Genomic DNA, 15,632 nt, shown 5'->3' with positions numbered 1-15,632 from the left:
GACTTGAGGCTGCAATCGCTGCCAAAGGTGCCTCAACGGTACTGATTAAAGGGTCTGAATACTTATGTAAATGTGATATTTCAGTTATTTTGTTTTAATTACTTTGCAAACATTTCTAAGCACCTGTTTTCACTTTTTTATTATGGGGTATTGTGTGTAGATTAATGATTTAAAAAAATTGAATTTAATCAATTGTAGAATAAGGCTGTAAAGTAACAAAATGTGGAAAAAGTGAAGGGGTCTGAATACTTTCTGAATGCACTCACTGTATTTGGATGATTGAATGAATGCAGATGTTGATAATTTCCAGGAGGCAATGAGGTGGGTTTGCAAACAAAATCACACCTTTTGGTTGTCACACCTTCAGTTATAGCTCACATTCATCCCACAATGTCACCAATGCAACATGCATTAAATGCATCACAGCAGTCAGTGAAGGTCTCAATAACACTGCCAAAACTCACAATGGCAACACACACAAAGAAAACCCATAACCTGCAAGTTAACCTCATAATCACACATGGAAGTGTACATCGTCGCCTCAAGAGCTGTACCAGGTCCTCACCATCTTCAAGGGCAATGAGGGATGGGCATTAAATATTGGATATGCCAGTGCACTTACTTCCCATTAAAATAGAAGTCAGCTTGATTTATCAACAAGTAAGTTCTGATCATTACAATTAGGTACACTCAGATATGCTACTGTTTTCAAATGTCTTTATGTTTAAAATACCCACCCATTAAATATACCAGATCACATTAATGTGAAAAGTTAAAGACAGGTAGATCAGAGTTGAATGCTGGTTACAAAGATTAATACAAGACAGATGAATTTCAGTTCATTAGACATGTGGAACGATGCAGAGGAGAAATCAGACATGGCAGGCTCTTCTCTGGGTTGGGAGCAGTTTTGATGAATTAAATAATTAGGGTTGTTGAAAATGCATTCTAACCAATTAGTCTGAAGAAGGGTCTCGACCCTAAACTTCACCCATTCCTTCTCTCCAGAGATGCTGCGGCCGAGTTACTCCAGCATTTTATGTCTACCTTCGATTTAAATCAGCATCTGCAGTTCTATCCTACACAAACTTAATCGTTGAGAATGATGGACAACGAGGAGAAAGCAGTTCGGATGCATGAAAAAATGGTGTTTAATTTCAAAGGTCAAGGCCACAATTTTTGCGAGAAACAGAGGATAGCTAAACGGTCCCGTTTTTACCAGCATCTACGGGTCGATTTTGTCCTCGTCAGAAAATGTGTGTTATGGAACCATATCTCCATGGTATTGTAATGACTAGCACCAAAAGCATAGGGACTAACTTTACACATTGGGCTTTTGCATTTAATAATATTATGAGAACTTGTTCTTACATGCCGATTGTATCGCCTGATATAATTTGTACCCTATATCCTGGCTACTGTTCGGGGGCCTGCAAATCACTCCAATCAGGGTCTTTCTGGAAACAAGAAAAATAATCATTTTGGGTGGTGGATGGGAAATAAGGAACAACACGAGACAAAACTATTATTGGAGTGTACTGATCAACAATTGGGCGTTAAACAAAGATCAAACAATAATTAGAAAAACCACAATCCCCACTTAGACTGGATCTACATAGCTTGGAAGGCAGACTTCATAACATCCGCATTAAAAAAACAAAAGTATTTTATGTACAATGGACCAGTTCAGATCAAGTTTATCGTCATATGCACAAGTACACAAAACTCTTGCTTGCAGCAGCATCGCAGCCTGACTCGGGCAAATATACACAAAAATGTGAACTATACACAAGTTACACAAATTCTGCAAAATAAAAAGACTGCAAAAATGTGTTAAAAAAATACAATTAGGAAAAAGGGTCCATGCTAGTGCAAGAGGTGGTCTGTAAAGTTCCATTGCCGGGTTAGGATTAGGGTTGTGCTTGTTGGTTAAAGAATCTTATATTTGTCGGAAAGTAAACTGAAAATGTGGTGAGAGAACCAAGGCTTCTGCACCATCTGCCCGATGATAGCAGCAGGAAGAGGGTAATGCCTTGATTATGGGGCCCCTGATGATAGATGCCACCTTGAGACAACAGCTCATGTAGATGTTTTTGCTGGTGAGAGGGCCAAGACCACTACTCTCTGAAGTCTCTTGCAGTCACATGCTCTGGAATGTCCTACAGGTCATGATGCAACCAGTCAAGATATCTTCTACAGTGGATCTGGAGAAGTCTGTCAGGGTATTGCCGAATCTCTAAAATTTTAAGTAAAGATACAAGAGGTTGTTGCTGCATCACCATTCAACCAGGTGTTCTCTCTCACCCCTGAACACCGACTCATCACCACCCACGATTTGGCCAACAACAGTGGTATCATTGGCAAACTTATAGATGGCATTGGAGCTGTGCTTAGCAACAAGCCATGAATGTAAAGAAAGCAAAGCAGGTGGCAAAGCACTCAGTCTTGAGGTGCATCTATGTTTATTGTCAGCGAGGAGGAGATATACACTGTTCGAGGTCTGCCGATGAGGATGTCAATGATCCAGTTGCAAACGGACATACAAGGGTCCAGGTTTCAGAGCTTGGTGATGAATTTGGAGGGAATAATGGCACTGAATGCTAAGCTGTAGTTGAACAACAGCCTGCTGTACATGTTCTTGTCACCCAGAATCCAGTGAGATAAATGCAATTGACATGTTCAGGTTCATGTTCATTTCTGAAGCAGGAATTGATTCACGCCATAATCAACCCCTCGAAGTACTTCATCGGCAGTCATTGAGGCAAGTCACTGTGCTCTTCTTTGGCATTGATATGTCCAATTCCTCCTTTGAAACAGGTGGTAACCTAAAAAGGCTGGAGAGAGATTGCAGATGTCCTTCAATACTCCAGCCAGTTGGTTCAGACTGATCTTTAGCACTGGAATGGACACTTTTTGTGGATTCACCCTCTTGAAGGATGCTCAGATGTGGGCTCTAGAGACAGTGTAATGAAGGGCCGTGGGGCCTCGTGTTGGTACATTATTGACTCCATTTCAAAGCGTGCATAAGATGTTGAGATGATCCAGAAGTAATGGTTCTCTGATACTTATAATATCTTGTTTCACCTTGTAGGAAGCGATAATTTGCAAGCTCTGCCATAGCTATCAAATTTCATCTTAAACCCCAGGTTAGTCTGAAATTATCTCTTTGCGCTCTTGGCCTTTAGGATGTCATACTTGGTCTTCAGTATGATGTAATCCATATCAATTCAGGATTATGAATCTCCTAGTTCATCCAGGGCTTCTGGATGGGAAAGACACAGAATGTTTTTGTAGGTACACACTCATCCCTTTATTTCTTTATGAAATCGGTAACAACTGTGGTATATTCACTCACTCATTTAGGTCTGCTAATTAATCCTTGAACATGGCCTAGTCCACTGATTCAAAGCAGTCCCTTAACCTTTCCACTTCCTCCCCTGACCAGCAATTTATAGTCCTCTTTACCACTGCCACTCTTCAATCTCTGCTGTGGGTAGGAAGAAACAGCACAGCCGCATGGTTACATTTTCAAAAGTGCAAGAGAGGGATAGAGCATTAGGCTTTCCTGATGGTGGTACTGCAGTGGTTGCGTGTGTGGTCTACCCTCTGATGCTGAAGGTGATAAGTTAATGGTAATTTGGTAGATACTTCAATGGTATGCCTGTTTTTTGCTTGTTGATCACGATACTCAATTCCCCAAGTGCTAGCTTGATGTCTGTCTGAGGTGGGATGTCGAGTGCAACAAGGATGATAGTGGAGATGACAGGTTTAGGGTGAGGCATTAGAATAATTACATACAGATATTATCCATTCCCTTCAGAGATGCTGCCTGATCCACTGAGTTACTCCAACACTTTGTGTTTTGCTCTATTCAAAAGACAACCGCTTCATGGGGAAATCATGTCTCACAAAACTGATTGACATTTTCTGAAGATGTGACCAAAAAGGTTGATGAAGGCAGAACTGTAGATGGATATATGGATTTCAGCAAGGCATTTGACAAGGTTCTGCGTGGTAGGCTGCTGAAGATGGTCAAGGTATCCCTGTAGTCCCCTGCTTCGTCATTCTCTTTCCAGATATAGTCAAAAAAAGATTGTGGATGTAACGACGATACAGGATGTTGGGAGAATTATTGTCCATCACTAAAGTTTTATTAGCTTTAAGTTTATGTTCATCTCAGTGCAGTGGCATTAGGCTGGTTTGTTTAGATTACTGTAGTATGGAGTCAAGGACACTCAACAGGACAGCATTGAAGTTGAGGTGGTCTTTGAAGTGCTGCTTCCAGCAAGAGTTGAATGCCCATCTCTGATAAGCTTACATCTTTACTCGGCTTCTAGTGGAGTAGGGCCTTGGACATTTAAGAGATAGATGACTCACCGCATTGAAGATCCCATGCATCAAAGCTGTCAGCAAGTTGCTGAGCCTCAAAAAGCAGAACATCCCAATCAAATCCTAGAAACCCAATATGATTGCTAAAAGTGGAGAAATGGCCTATCGTAGACAGGCCTGTGGTTCCCACAATAGCCTCTTTAGCCACCTAAAAACCCACAAAATCAGAGAGGGAGAGGAAGTAGCCACTACAATTTGACTACCGTCACAACAGGTTAGCGGAGGATGCGATCTCGCTGGCTTTCCACACTTGGACAATAAACACACATATGTTTGGCCCACCAAACTGGTTGCCAAGCTCACAGAACTGTGTCTCCACGCATTCCTCTGTAACTGGATCCTCATTAACAGAACACATTCAGTATGTATAAAGCAGTTTTCCTCCTTTTCAAAAACCATCAGCAAAGGAGCACCTCAGGACTGTATGCTCAGCACCCTGCTCTACACACTCTGCACCCATGACTGTGTAGCCGGACACTTTTCCAACTCCATCTTCAAATTTGACGACACAATGGAATGTGACGAGTCTGAATATAGGAGGGAGATCAAATGACTGACCAAATGATGCCAGAACAACCATGCTCTCAACACCAGTAAAACCAAGGAATTGTTGACTTTAGAAGAGGAAGGGTGAGCATCCACAAATCTGTATTCATCGATGGAACGGTGGAAGAGAGAGTCAATTATCGCATGGTAGAGAGCATTTTGACTGGTTGCATCACAGCCTGGTTCGGTTACTCAGGAACGAAGATTGCAAAAAAATGGTTAACACTGCCCAGTTGATCATGGGTACTGACCTTCCACCTTCGAAGGATCTGCAGGAGTCGCTGCCTCAAAAAGGCAGCCAGCATCAGAGGCCCACACCACCCAGGCCACACTCACATTTCAACCTACGTCCAGGATCAGGAGCATTTTCTTCCCAACAACCATCAGGCTATTAAATACGACAACCTCCAAATATGCTCTGAACTACATAGATGCTAGTTTAAATCGAAGGCGACACAAAATGCTGGAGTCTGGAGAGAAGGAAAGGGTGACGTTTCGGATCAAGACCCTTCTTCAGACATAGACAACTACATAGACTTGGGGGGGGGGGGATTATTTTTGTCTTTGCACTATTATTGTTTGTTTGCTTTTTCTATATATACAATGTTCTATTGCGGGACATATGACAATAAAACTTGACTCTTCGATGATTACAAGATTCAACACAAAAAGAAAAAGACAACAGCAAACTTCAGATAAGGGTATGCAATGTAGAGGAGTAAAAATAGGCCTAATTAAATTTGTAGATCAAAGATATAAAACATAGCTAAAACAGATAATCAAAAGGACATCGCTGCTCAAACTGAATCAATAGCTGGAGATGAGAAAGGCACGAGTGGCGATGGTAAAGCACGTGACAGTAGGGAGAGGTTGAAAATAATGCCTTTCGTATTCTAATTATACATAGAAAAAGTTATGCAGGACTGGTGTCCCGGGGAAAATATTCATCTTCATTCCCCAATGTTACAGATGTTTTTTTTAATGAAAGCCTATTTCCGCAAAACCATGTCCTCGTCTGGACTTCGTTCAATCTTTATGGAGTCCCTTGTTTGGTAGCAGTTTATGATAGTAGAATCAACACATCAGAATATTGCCTGATCTCATTCCTATAGAATTACTCTTTTATAATATACATTTGTGTCGCTATTCACTTCTGAAATTGAACACGCTGCGATCGTAACTCAAGTACAACAATTTACATAAGTTCGAAGGTTGAGCCGCCTCCACTTGTTCCTTTACACAAGACTACTGGAGGCGGATGTTGCGTTCTTCTAAATAACCACTAAAGTTCCCACACCACTTAACTATTCAACTCGGTAACTCTATAAACATACGGCTTGCTATGTTAAAGAATCGCTGTCCGGGTAAAGAGACAGTTAGATTATTACCAATTCCCACTGTGCGATGTCAGTCTTCGTGCTTATTCGTTAATGTGGACTGTCGCCTTCCTCCAACTCCAACAAACCAATCACCCCACGATTCCATCCTTCTACCCAGCTCACGTCGCCGATTACTTCTCCCTCCACCAGGCTACGCGGAAAGGAATTACAACCGTATGTAGCGGCCACATACTCAGACCCGCTGCTTTTTCGCCTACTTTCTTTGCCACCCCATCCCCCAGTTCTCTGCCCGCTCGCTTGTTTACAAACACGTTTCAGGTGCGTGTCCGTCAGGCAACGGGATTAAAAGGGCCTTCACCCCGTCGGGGAAAACGTGGCACGTCTCAATCCCCGGACAAGCCAGTTACATTCAGCAGAAATAAATAGTCCACCTTCGCCGGTTTGGTATTGCCCTCGATTACAACGTGAACGGCTTTCCTTTCCTCTGATACCCCGGTACCAGTTGTGCGTGGCCGTGAACTGGGCCGAGGCGGCGCTCGCATTCACGGGCCCAAACCACTCCTCGCTGCCGCTACTATCACCGCCTCTGCTTTTGTACTACCGATCATCTTCAAAATGACCCCGAACCTCCACGACTCCAGTCCCTACCTGGCGCAATTGGCTCCATTCCCGCCGCTGTCGATTCCCGATTAGTGTCGAACCCGACTCCCCACCAAACAACGCTTCAGACAGAACTCCAATGCGCATGTGCCCGAATATCCACTGCCGGAACACGCATGCGCGGACGAGGGAGCTTTAAACCGTGCGCGCGTGTGCACGTGCACGACTACAAGGACCAATCGTACGGGGGTTCTATTTAACTGCCGACTTAAAAACTCCGCCACGCAAGCTGTGTATTCAGGTCGGACAAGCAGTACCCCATTCATTCCCCCCGTTACACGCTTGCCTGGGAATTTTTGTTATATAAACGTAATTTATTGTTTTATGTAAAGCAGGTAGTTCAAAAAGATAGATAGGTGAAGTGGTAAATGACAAATATTGGAATGACAAATATCAGACAGGAGTACCTCAAGGCTGCGTGCTGCTGTACTCACTCTATACTCATGACTGCGCAGCCGGTCATAGTGTGAACTCCATCATCAAGTTTGCTGACGACACCACTGTTGTGGGATGTATATCACTGATAGGGACGAGTCAGAGTATAGAAGAGAGATCGACCGACTGACCATATGGTGCCAGCACAATAACCTGTCCTTCAACACCAGCAAAACCAAGGAACTGATTGTGGACTTTGGAAGGGATAGGTTGGGAACCCACAGTCCCGTTTATATCAATGGGTTGATGGTAGAGAGGGTCAAGAGCTTCAAACTCCGGGGCGTGCATATTTCTGAAGATCTCTCCTAGTACGAGAACATTGATGCAATTATAAAGAAAGCACATCAGCGCCTCTACTTCCTGAGAAGATTACGGAGAGTCGTTATGTCAAGGAGGACTCTCTCTAACTTCTACAGGTGCACAGTAGAGAGCATGCTGACTGGTTGCATCGTGGCTTGGTTCGGCAACCTGAGCGCCCAGGAACGGAAAAGACTACAAAAAGTAGTAAACACTGCCCAGTCCATCATCGGCTCTGACCTCCCTACCATCGAAGAGATCTATCGCAATCGCTGCCTCAAAAAGGCTGGCAGCATCATCAAGGACCCACACCATTCTGGCCACACACTCATCTCCCTGCTACCTTCACATAGAAGGTACAGGAGCCTGAAGATTGCAACGTCCAGGTTCAGAAATAGCTACTTCCCCACAGCCATTAGGCTATTAAACTCAAATGAAACAAAAATCTGAACATTAATAGACCATTACCTGTTTATTTGCACCTTATCTGTTTCTTTATTCGTGTGTGTATATATTTATATAATGATACGATGACACGGAGCTGGGGGGCAGTGTTAGCTGTGAGGAGGATGCTAGGAGGCTGCAAGGTGACTTGGATAGGCTGGGTGAGTGGGCAAATGCATGGCAGATGCAGAATAATGTGGATAAATGTGAGGTTATCCACTTTGGTGGCAAAAACAGGAAAGTAGATTATTATCTGAATGGTGGCCGATTAGGAAAGGGGGAGATGCAACGAGACCTGGGTGTCATGGTACACCAGTCATTAAAAGTAGGCATGCAGGTGCAGCAGGCAGTGAAGAAGGCGAATGGTATGTTAGCATTCATAGCAAAAGGATTTGAGTATAGGAGCAGGGAGGTTCTACTGCAGTTGTACAGGGTCTTGGTGAGACCACACCTGGAGTATTGCGTACAGTTTTGGTCTCCTAATCTGAGGAAAGACATTCTTGCCATAGAGGGAGTACAGAGAAGGTTCACCAGACTGATTCCTGGGATGTCAGGACTTTCATATGAAGAAAGACTGGATAGACTCGGTTTGTACTCGCTAGAATTTAGAAGATTGAGGGGGGATCTTATAGAAACGTACAAAATTCTTAAGGGGTTGGACAGGCTAGATGCAGGAAGATTGTTCCCGATGTTGGGGAAGTCCAGAACAAGGGGTCACAGTTTAAGGATAAAGGGGAAATCTTTTAGGACCGAGATGAGGAAAACTTTTTTCACACAGAGTGGTGAATCTGTGGAATTCTCTCCCGCAGAAGGTAGTTGAGGCCAGTTCATTGGCTATATTTAAGAGGGAGTTAGATGTGGCCCTTGTGGCTAAAGGGATCAGGGGGTATGGAGAGAAGGCAGGTACAGGATACTGAGTTGGATGATCAGCCATGATCATATTGAATGGCGGTGCAGGCTCGAAGGGCCGAATGGCCTACTCCTGCACCTATTTTCTATGTTTCTATGATACTAGACCAAGTGCAGACCCGTTGGGTCTGTTCCCCCAACGTGCGGTTGTGGGGGGGGAGGCGGCATGCAGCGTCACACACATTAACTATCCCCCCCCCCCCCGCACTCACGCTAATTACCCCCCTTGATATTATATTAATGTTATTAATTTGCTCCTTTTACCCCATAAACACCCTATCTACTGATGCATAGCCCCCAACTTGCAGTCACATCTAGAGAGGGGGGGGGGGGGGCGGGGTTAGAGAGTGAGGGCAGAGAGAGAAGGGGCAGAGACAGAGAGAGAGACAGAGACAGAGGGGGGGAGAAAAAGAGGGGAGAGAGAGGGGGGAGAGCGGGGGTGAGGAGGGGTGGGAGGAGAGGGGGAAGAGGAGGGGGGGTGAGGAGAGGGGGTGAGGAGAGGTGGAGGAGAGGGGGGAGAGGAGGGGGGGGAGAGGGGGGAGAGGAGAGGGGAGGAGAGGAGGGGGGGAGAGGAGAGAGGAGAGGGGGGGAGAGGAGAGGGGGGGAGAGGAGAGGGGGAGGAGAGGGTGGGGGGGAGGAGAGGGTGGGGGGGAGGAGGGGGGGGAGTGGAGAGGGGGGAGAGGAGAGAGCGGGAGGAGAGGGGGGGGGAGAGGAGAGGGGGGGGGGAGAGGAGAGGGGGAGGAAAGGTGGGGAGAACCTAAAAAAACATTTTAGAAGCAAAAAAGACACATTCTGCAAGTATTGTAGAACACTTACATTTGTGTAGCCATGTGTTCAGTGTTATTCACAGCTCAGAGAAACGTGACCTTCTGCCTTCCTCCATCTTGAAGAGACTATGAGGCACACCACTTCCTGGTTTTATAGTCCCTTCCCCCTGCCGCCAGCAGGGGCAGCAGAGAGAATGGGGAATTTTGTAAAAACATTAATATCTCTGTCATTTTTCATCGACACACAAATCCTCGGCACACATATGGCGGAGGGGAGCTCTGAGCAAGGTGGCCAAAAATGACGGCCGTAGGTGGCGGCGTTCTCTCGGAAATCGCAGCACAGATGGCCAAAACCGGTCAAGAACAGACTTTTAGTAATATAGATATGGACACACTGATCTGTTCTGTAATCATCCCTACTATATTCTGTTGTGCTGAAGCAAAGTAAGAATTTCATTGTCCTATCTGGGACACATGACAATAAACTCTCTTGAATCTTGAAATTGAAATGCTGACTCAATGTATATATTATCTTTAAGGCTGAACATAATAATTTGAAAATGCCATATCTGACATTGAGGAAATATAATATAATAGAATTGCTCATATAATAACTTTCGTGTGAGGAACTTATGTTAAGTTGCAAGAGAAGGGCTTGGAGTTGGGGGTTTCAGAAATACATGTCTCCACAAAGAAGTAAAGTGCAAAGAGCACACACACATGGAGAACAGATGGCTTATGGTAACATGGAAATGTTGATCTGAATAGGCATAGCTTTGCTTGCTTTGAAGCAGCTATAACGCTGTCAGAAGTTGTATTTGGTTTAGTTTGGTGTTTAGAGTATAGGTTGTTAATGGGGTCTCTTCCCAGGACATAGGCACCATTTGTCCTTTATTTGTGACACATCTTTGAGCTCTGGTGTGTCATAAAGAGGAATTATGGTTGTCTATATTGTGTCTTAGACAACAAGGCTAGATAATAGTCTGTGATCTGGCTTGAACTGTTTAAATGTATTGATATTGAGATAAGAGATAAGGCATAGGTGATGGTTGTGTGACCTTTGTATAAGGGTGATTTCTTATGTTTATAGAGAACTGAGAAAGTAACTCTGTTTTGATAATCTTTGCTGTGTGAAATGCTATTAGCGAGGAGGCCTTACATTCCTTTCGACCAGAGATTGAAGGGGGAGGTTGTAATTCAGAATGAAACTAGACCCGAGCTTGGTAAGAAGCAATTATAATTTATCAAGTGTGACAATTAGTGGCCTTTGTGTGGTTGGAGTTGGGAATTGTGTTATTAGAAGTAACTTAAGTCTTTACCACCTTGTAAGAATGGGGCAAAACTCATATTTAATCCATAAGTAACTGTATTTTAACTATGGAAATTATTTGTGAAGTGTATTGTGTTTTAATTAGGATTGTAAGTATTAGACTTTGTTTAAATTTGAAGTTTTAGAAATAACTTTCTTTTCCAAAAGTGAAAATATATGTTTTGTGTGTATGTATTGTGTGATTGCTGTATGAAGTGTAATTTATATTCTGAGAGGTGGTCTCTGAGAATTAATTTTATATTTCTGTGGTTTTACTTCATTGAAATAAAATGATTTTGAGCGAAGAGGATAAAGAAAACCACAGAGGGAGCAAGGGTTGTAAAGAGGCCAGAAAAGAGAAAATCACGTGACTACACATGTTGTCAGTCACTGGAAAGGACTTAGTTGATTGGTTAATGCAAATAAGCTAATGTATGGTAAACCATAACGATTGGTTAATAGTTTGCCACATCTCTGTACCATAATTGTCTAATACCTATATAATGTGTTAAGTTTGTACCAAAGTCAGTAGCTTTAGACCTGTCCTGGAGCTTCCAGCTCTGTGTTGGAAGGTTTAAAGAATTATCTAGCGCAGTCAGAATAAATAATCGATTTTAACAGCAATGGTTTGAATCAAGTTTTCTTGAATTAGACTGGCAAAATAACTCAGTTTAACAACATTTAGAATCTGAGTAAGTTTTCAGTCCACACGACTGAAAAGTAAACGCATATCAACATCAGATAGAATTCGTATGGCTGGACGTCAAAGTGCTACATAATTGTTTATGAATTTGTTTACCCTTAATACCTATTCTATTTACAATAAGGTGACTTAAAGCTAGTGAAGTGTAATATGTGTTCTTTGTTTTTTTTAATGAAACCATTTTGGGTTCAGATTTATAACTATATAATTTATCAGTTTTCTGCAACTGTAAATACAATTTGGTTTCAATCCTAAAATAGCTACAATTACTAAAGCTTTTGTGCATTTTATTTGTCATGGTACAGAATCAATGCTTAATTTGTTTTAAGTTTCATTACGGTAGATTATTAGTAAGTCCTTAGTATACTGAATGCCTAACGAACATGTTGCTGTATTCAGTCATTTTCAAAATAAGTTACTGATATATAAAGGAATTAAGTGACAACATACTATTGCAAGATTTTGTTTTATTTATTTACTATAATAATGATAAAGGCAATTGAAAACAGAACATTTAATAATTAACCAAATAATAAAAGGTTTACCAAATTCAATGCTTAATTTGTTTTAAGTTTCATTACGGTAGATTATTAGTAAGTCCTTAGTATACTGAATGCCTAACGAACATGTTGCTGTATTCAGTCATTTTCAAAATAAGTTACTGATATATAAAGGAACTAAGTGACAACATACTATTGCAAGATTTTGTTTTATTTATTTACTATAATAATGATAAAGGCAATTGAAAACAGAACATTTAATAATTAACCAAATAATAAAAGGTTTACCAAATTCTGGGAACCTCTCTGAATTGTAAGAAACCTCCAGAATATGAATACTTAGTTAACTTAGGACAAGATTTAAGAAATCAGTACAATTGTATTGATAATTGATAATCACAGAATTATTTTTTTTCATACATAGACAATGATCAAACAAACAAGATGCGATAATACATTTATGTTACAGTCTTCTGTTACTTAGGATTTGATTCTTTATGCTTGAACCTATGGCACAGTTCAGTGTATACCGAAGGTGTATCCTGTAGATGAGAATACATTGCCTTAACAGACGAAACATCAACATGTTACTGAGTGGCTGCTCAGTATCTATCCATCCTACTGAGAGGCTGCCTCTGCACATAGCAGTTCTGATGATATTACGACTGCTGTTGATAGGAAAAACACAATCGGCAAAATATTTAAAATGCCCTGTGCATTTTCTAATAGCGCGGTGTCGATTGTTATACTGTAAAGGATTGGAATCCACTTTTGGTTACTTGAACCACCAACTTCCCACAGTACTCCCCTTCTAATTCTTGATGCCACTGAGGACAATGGAACAAGTTATTGAGAGGAAATTACAATGGTGGCTGATTCAAGGCACAAAGACAAATTTGTAGTCCTACATCATTTAACATGATTGGCTCCCTTATTCTTCTTTCACTGCAGATTTTTTTTTAATGAGGACAAATAAGTTCATCTTAAAATATGATACCTATTAAAATAAGGGGATTGATCAATGCAGTGTAAACTGAACCATGCAGAATTTAAGGTAAATCTGTTTTGTTGTCAGCATTGTTTGTGGGTACATATCTTAGGAATTTGAGCTTGCGGTTGCATAATGTTTAATCTATTTTTTTAAACTGAAACTGAGGACAAAGATGTTGCTATATAGGTTTGTTTTGTGTATCTTATAGTTCTTACATTGTTGACAGAAATTTGTATTGTTTTCGGAGATATTCTAAAAGAAAGTGATTTTCTTTCAGTACATCTGTTCATTTTCATCGATTGTAACAAATTTATTCTTAAATACTCAAACTGTGGAAAAACTAAAAGTTGGAAATAAAGTTTAATTTTCTAACAAGACATTTGATCTCTAGAGAAATAGCGATTATGTATTTACAAAATACAAAATAAAACATTCTTTGTAGATGGTCATGGGAAACAAATTGATACTGATCTAGAATAAAACACATGAAACTCCAATAGAAAGATTTTGTGCAGATGTTTAGTATAAAATGAGGAGAAAAGGTGATTTGCAAAGAATAAAGTGGCCAGAAGTACGTTCAACGTGGGGTGGAAGGAGGGAAAAATAAAGTGAAACCCAAAAGGATTAAGAAAATGGGATGTGCATGAAAATGCCAGATGATATGAAGCTATCGCAAAATTTAAAGACAAAGAGTTCAGTAAATAATCAAGGATAAAAACTACCATGGGTAATGATAACACAAAACCACAAAATTATGATAAAACCCATTTGGTTCACAATTTCAGAGAAGGAAATCGTATATGGTCTGGCCCGAAGGATGTCTAGACCCACAACAATGTGGTTGAATTGTAAATGGTTTCTGATATATACTTGAAAGACACTTAGTTTAACATGCTTTTAAAGATGGCGCATAAATGCAGACCTTCGGCATCAATGCCCATACACTGTAAATACATAAATATTAATTATTTCTAATAGCATTGACAATAATTGTTCAATGCCACTTATTTTGAGAATGCCAATGTGCTGTCTTGCCTTGGATATATTAATGTGTTGGGAAAGATATTCTCGGGAGCATATTGAAAAAAATGTATTCTCCAGGGGCAGGTGGCAGCCAACCAGGAGATGTCGAAAATTATGTTAGAGAGCCAACAAGGAACTATAATATTTATAATATATTTATATTATTTATAATATTATATTATAATATTTAACTATATTGTTTAATATACGGAGTTTACCGGTTTTTTTTGTAATGAATTCACTGAGAAGAAAATTGAAAAATAAAATTCATATTATTTGTCTGCTCATATTCTTAAATTACAAAGAAATAAGAATTCTGTTTGTTAAAACAGATTAGAAAATGTGATTTAAAATAAAAGCAAAGGTATATTTCTGTGAAGTTGCTTTAGAAACACAGAAAACATCCTTAAATATTCAGTTCAAGATTATGGTATGAGATGTATTTAGGCAAAGATTGATGCATAAGGAGGATCACCCTCACAAATAATTCAAAGAATTTTAGCAAAGTAGGATTCTAATAAAAAGCACCCAATTCTCAAGATCAAGCATGATTCAAAGCGAGGCAACAAAACACACATTAAGCCCTAAATTAACAATGCCTCTATGACAATATTTTGATCTAAGAAACCAAGACAACTAATAAGGATTGATTAAGGAAAATTATAAATGTGATTACCTTCTTGCTGGAGCTAATTTGAATTGGTTGCTTCTTAGATAGTTGTATTTTCAGTGAAATCTAGATTCTCTTCTGTTTGTCGTTGTTGATTTACAATTTTACTTTCTGACCCCTTACTACAAAGTAAGGACAAAACAAGATAAATGATCAAAATTGAAATATTTTAACCATCAAAAATTATTGTAGATGGTTAAAGAAGTGTAGCATTTCCTGCGGTTGCAAGGGAAAGTACCAGGGAAGCGGGTGGTTTGGGTGGGAAGAGACGAATTGACCAGGGAGTTACGGTCTCTGCAGAAAGGGGAGGAGATGGGAAGATGTGGCCAGTAATCGGATCCCGTTGGAGGTGGTGCAAATGTCAGAGGATTATATGTTGTATGCAACGGCTGGTCGGGTGGAAGGTGAGGGCAAGAGGGTCTCTGTCCTTGTTACGAGTAAGGGGATGGGGAGTGAGAGCAGAGCTGTGAGATATAGAGACCCTGGTGAGAGCCTCATCAATAATAGAAGAGGGGACCCCCCATCCCTAAAGAATGAGAACATCTCCGATGCCCTGGTTTGAAACACCTCATCCTGGGTGCAGATGCGGCGTAGACAAAGGAATTGGGAGTAGGGGATAGAGTCCTTACAGGAAGCAGGGTGGGAAGAA

At 41.0% G+C, this 15,632-nt stretch overlaps 1 protein-coding gene across 2 annotated transcripts in view; it reads right to left on the bottom strand.

Annotated features, from left to right (window-relative positions):
- The window catches only part of ago4 (argonaute RISC component 4), a 56,991-nt gene extending 49,956 nt beyond the window's left edge, over positions 1-7,035 (bottom strand). For both annotated transcript variants that reach the window (XM_033045222.1, XM_033045223.1), the window contains exon 1: positions 6,924-7,035. In XM_033045222.1, coding sequence (XP_032901113.1) covers positions 6,924-6,942 — 19 coding nt within the window. In that variant the 5' untranslated portion in view covers positions 6,943-7,035. The remainder of the gene's footprint in view (positions 1-6,923) is intronic.
- Between the last annotated feature and the right edge of the window lie 8,597 nt (positions 7,036-15,632).

The sequence above is a fragment of the Amblyraja radiata genome, chromosome 27, assembly GCF_010909765.2.
Source record: "Amblyraja radiata isolate CabotCenter1 chromosome 27, sAmbRad1.1.pri, whole genome shotgun sequence".
Lineage (NCBI taxonomy): Eukaryota > Metazoa > Chordata > Chondrichthyes > Rajiformes > Rajidae > Amblyraja > Amblyraja radiata.
The sequence above is the reverse complement of the archived record's forward strand: the minus strand, read 5'-3'. Positions and strand labels throughout refer to the sequence as shown.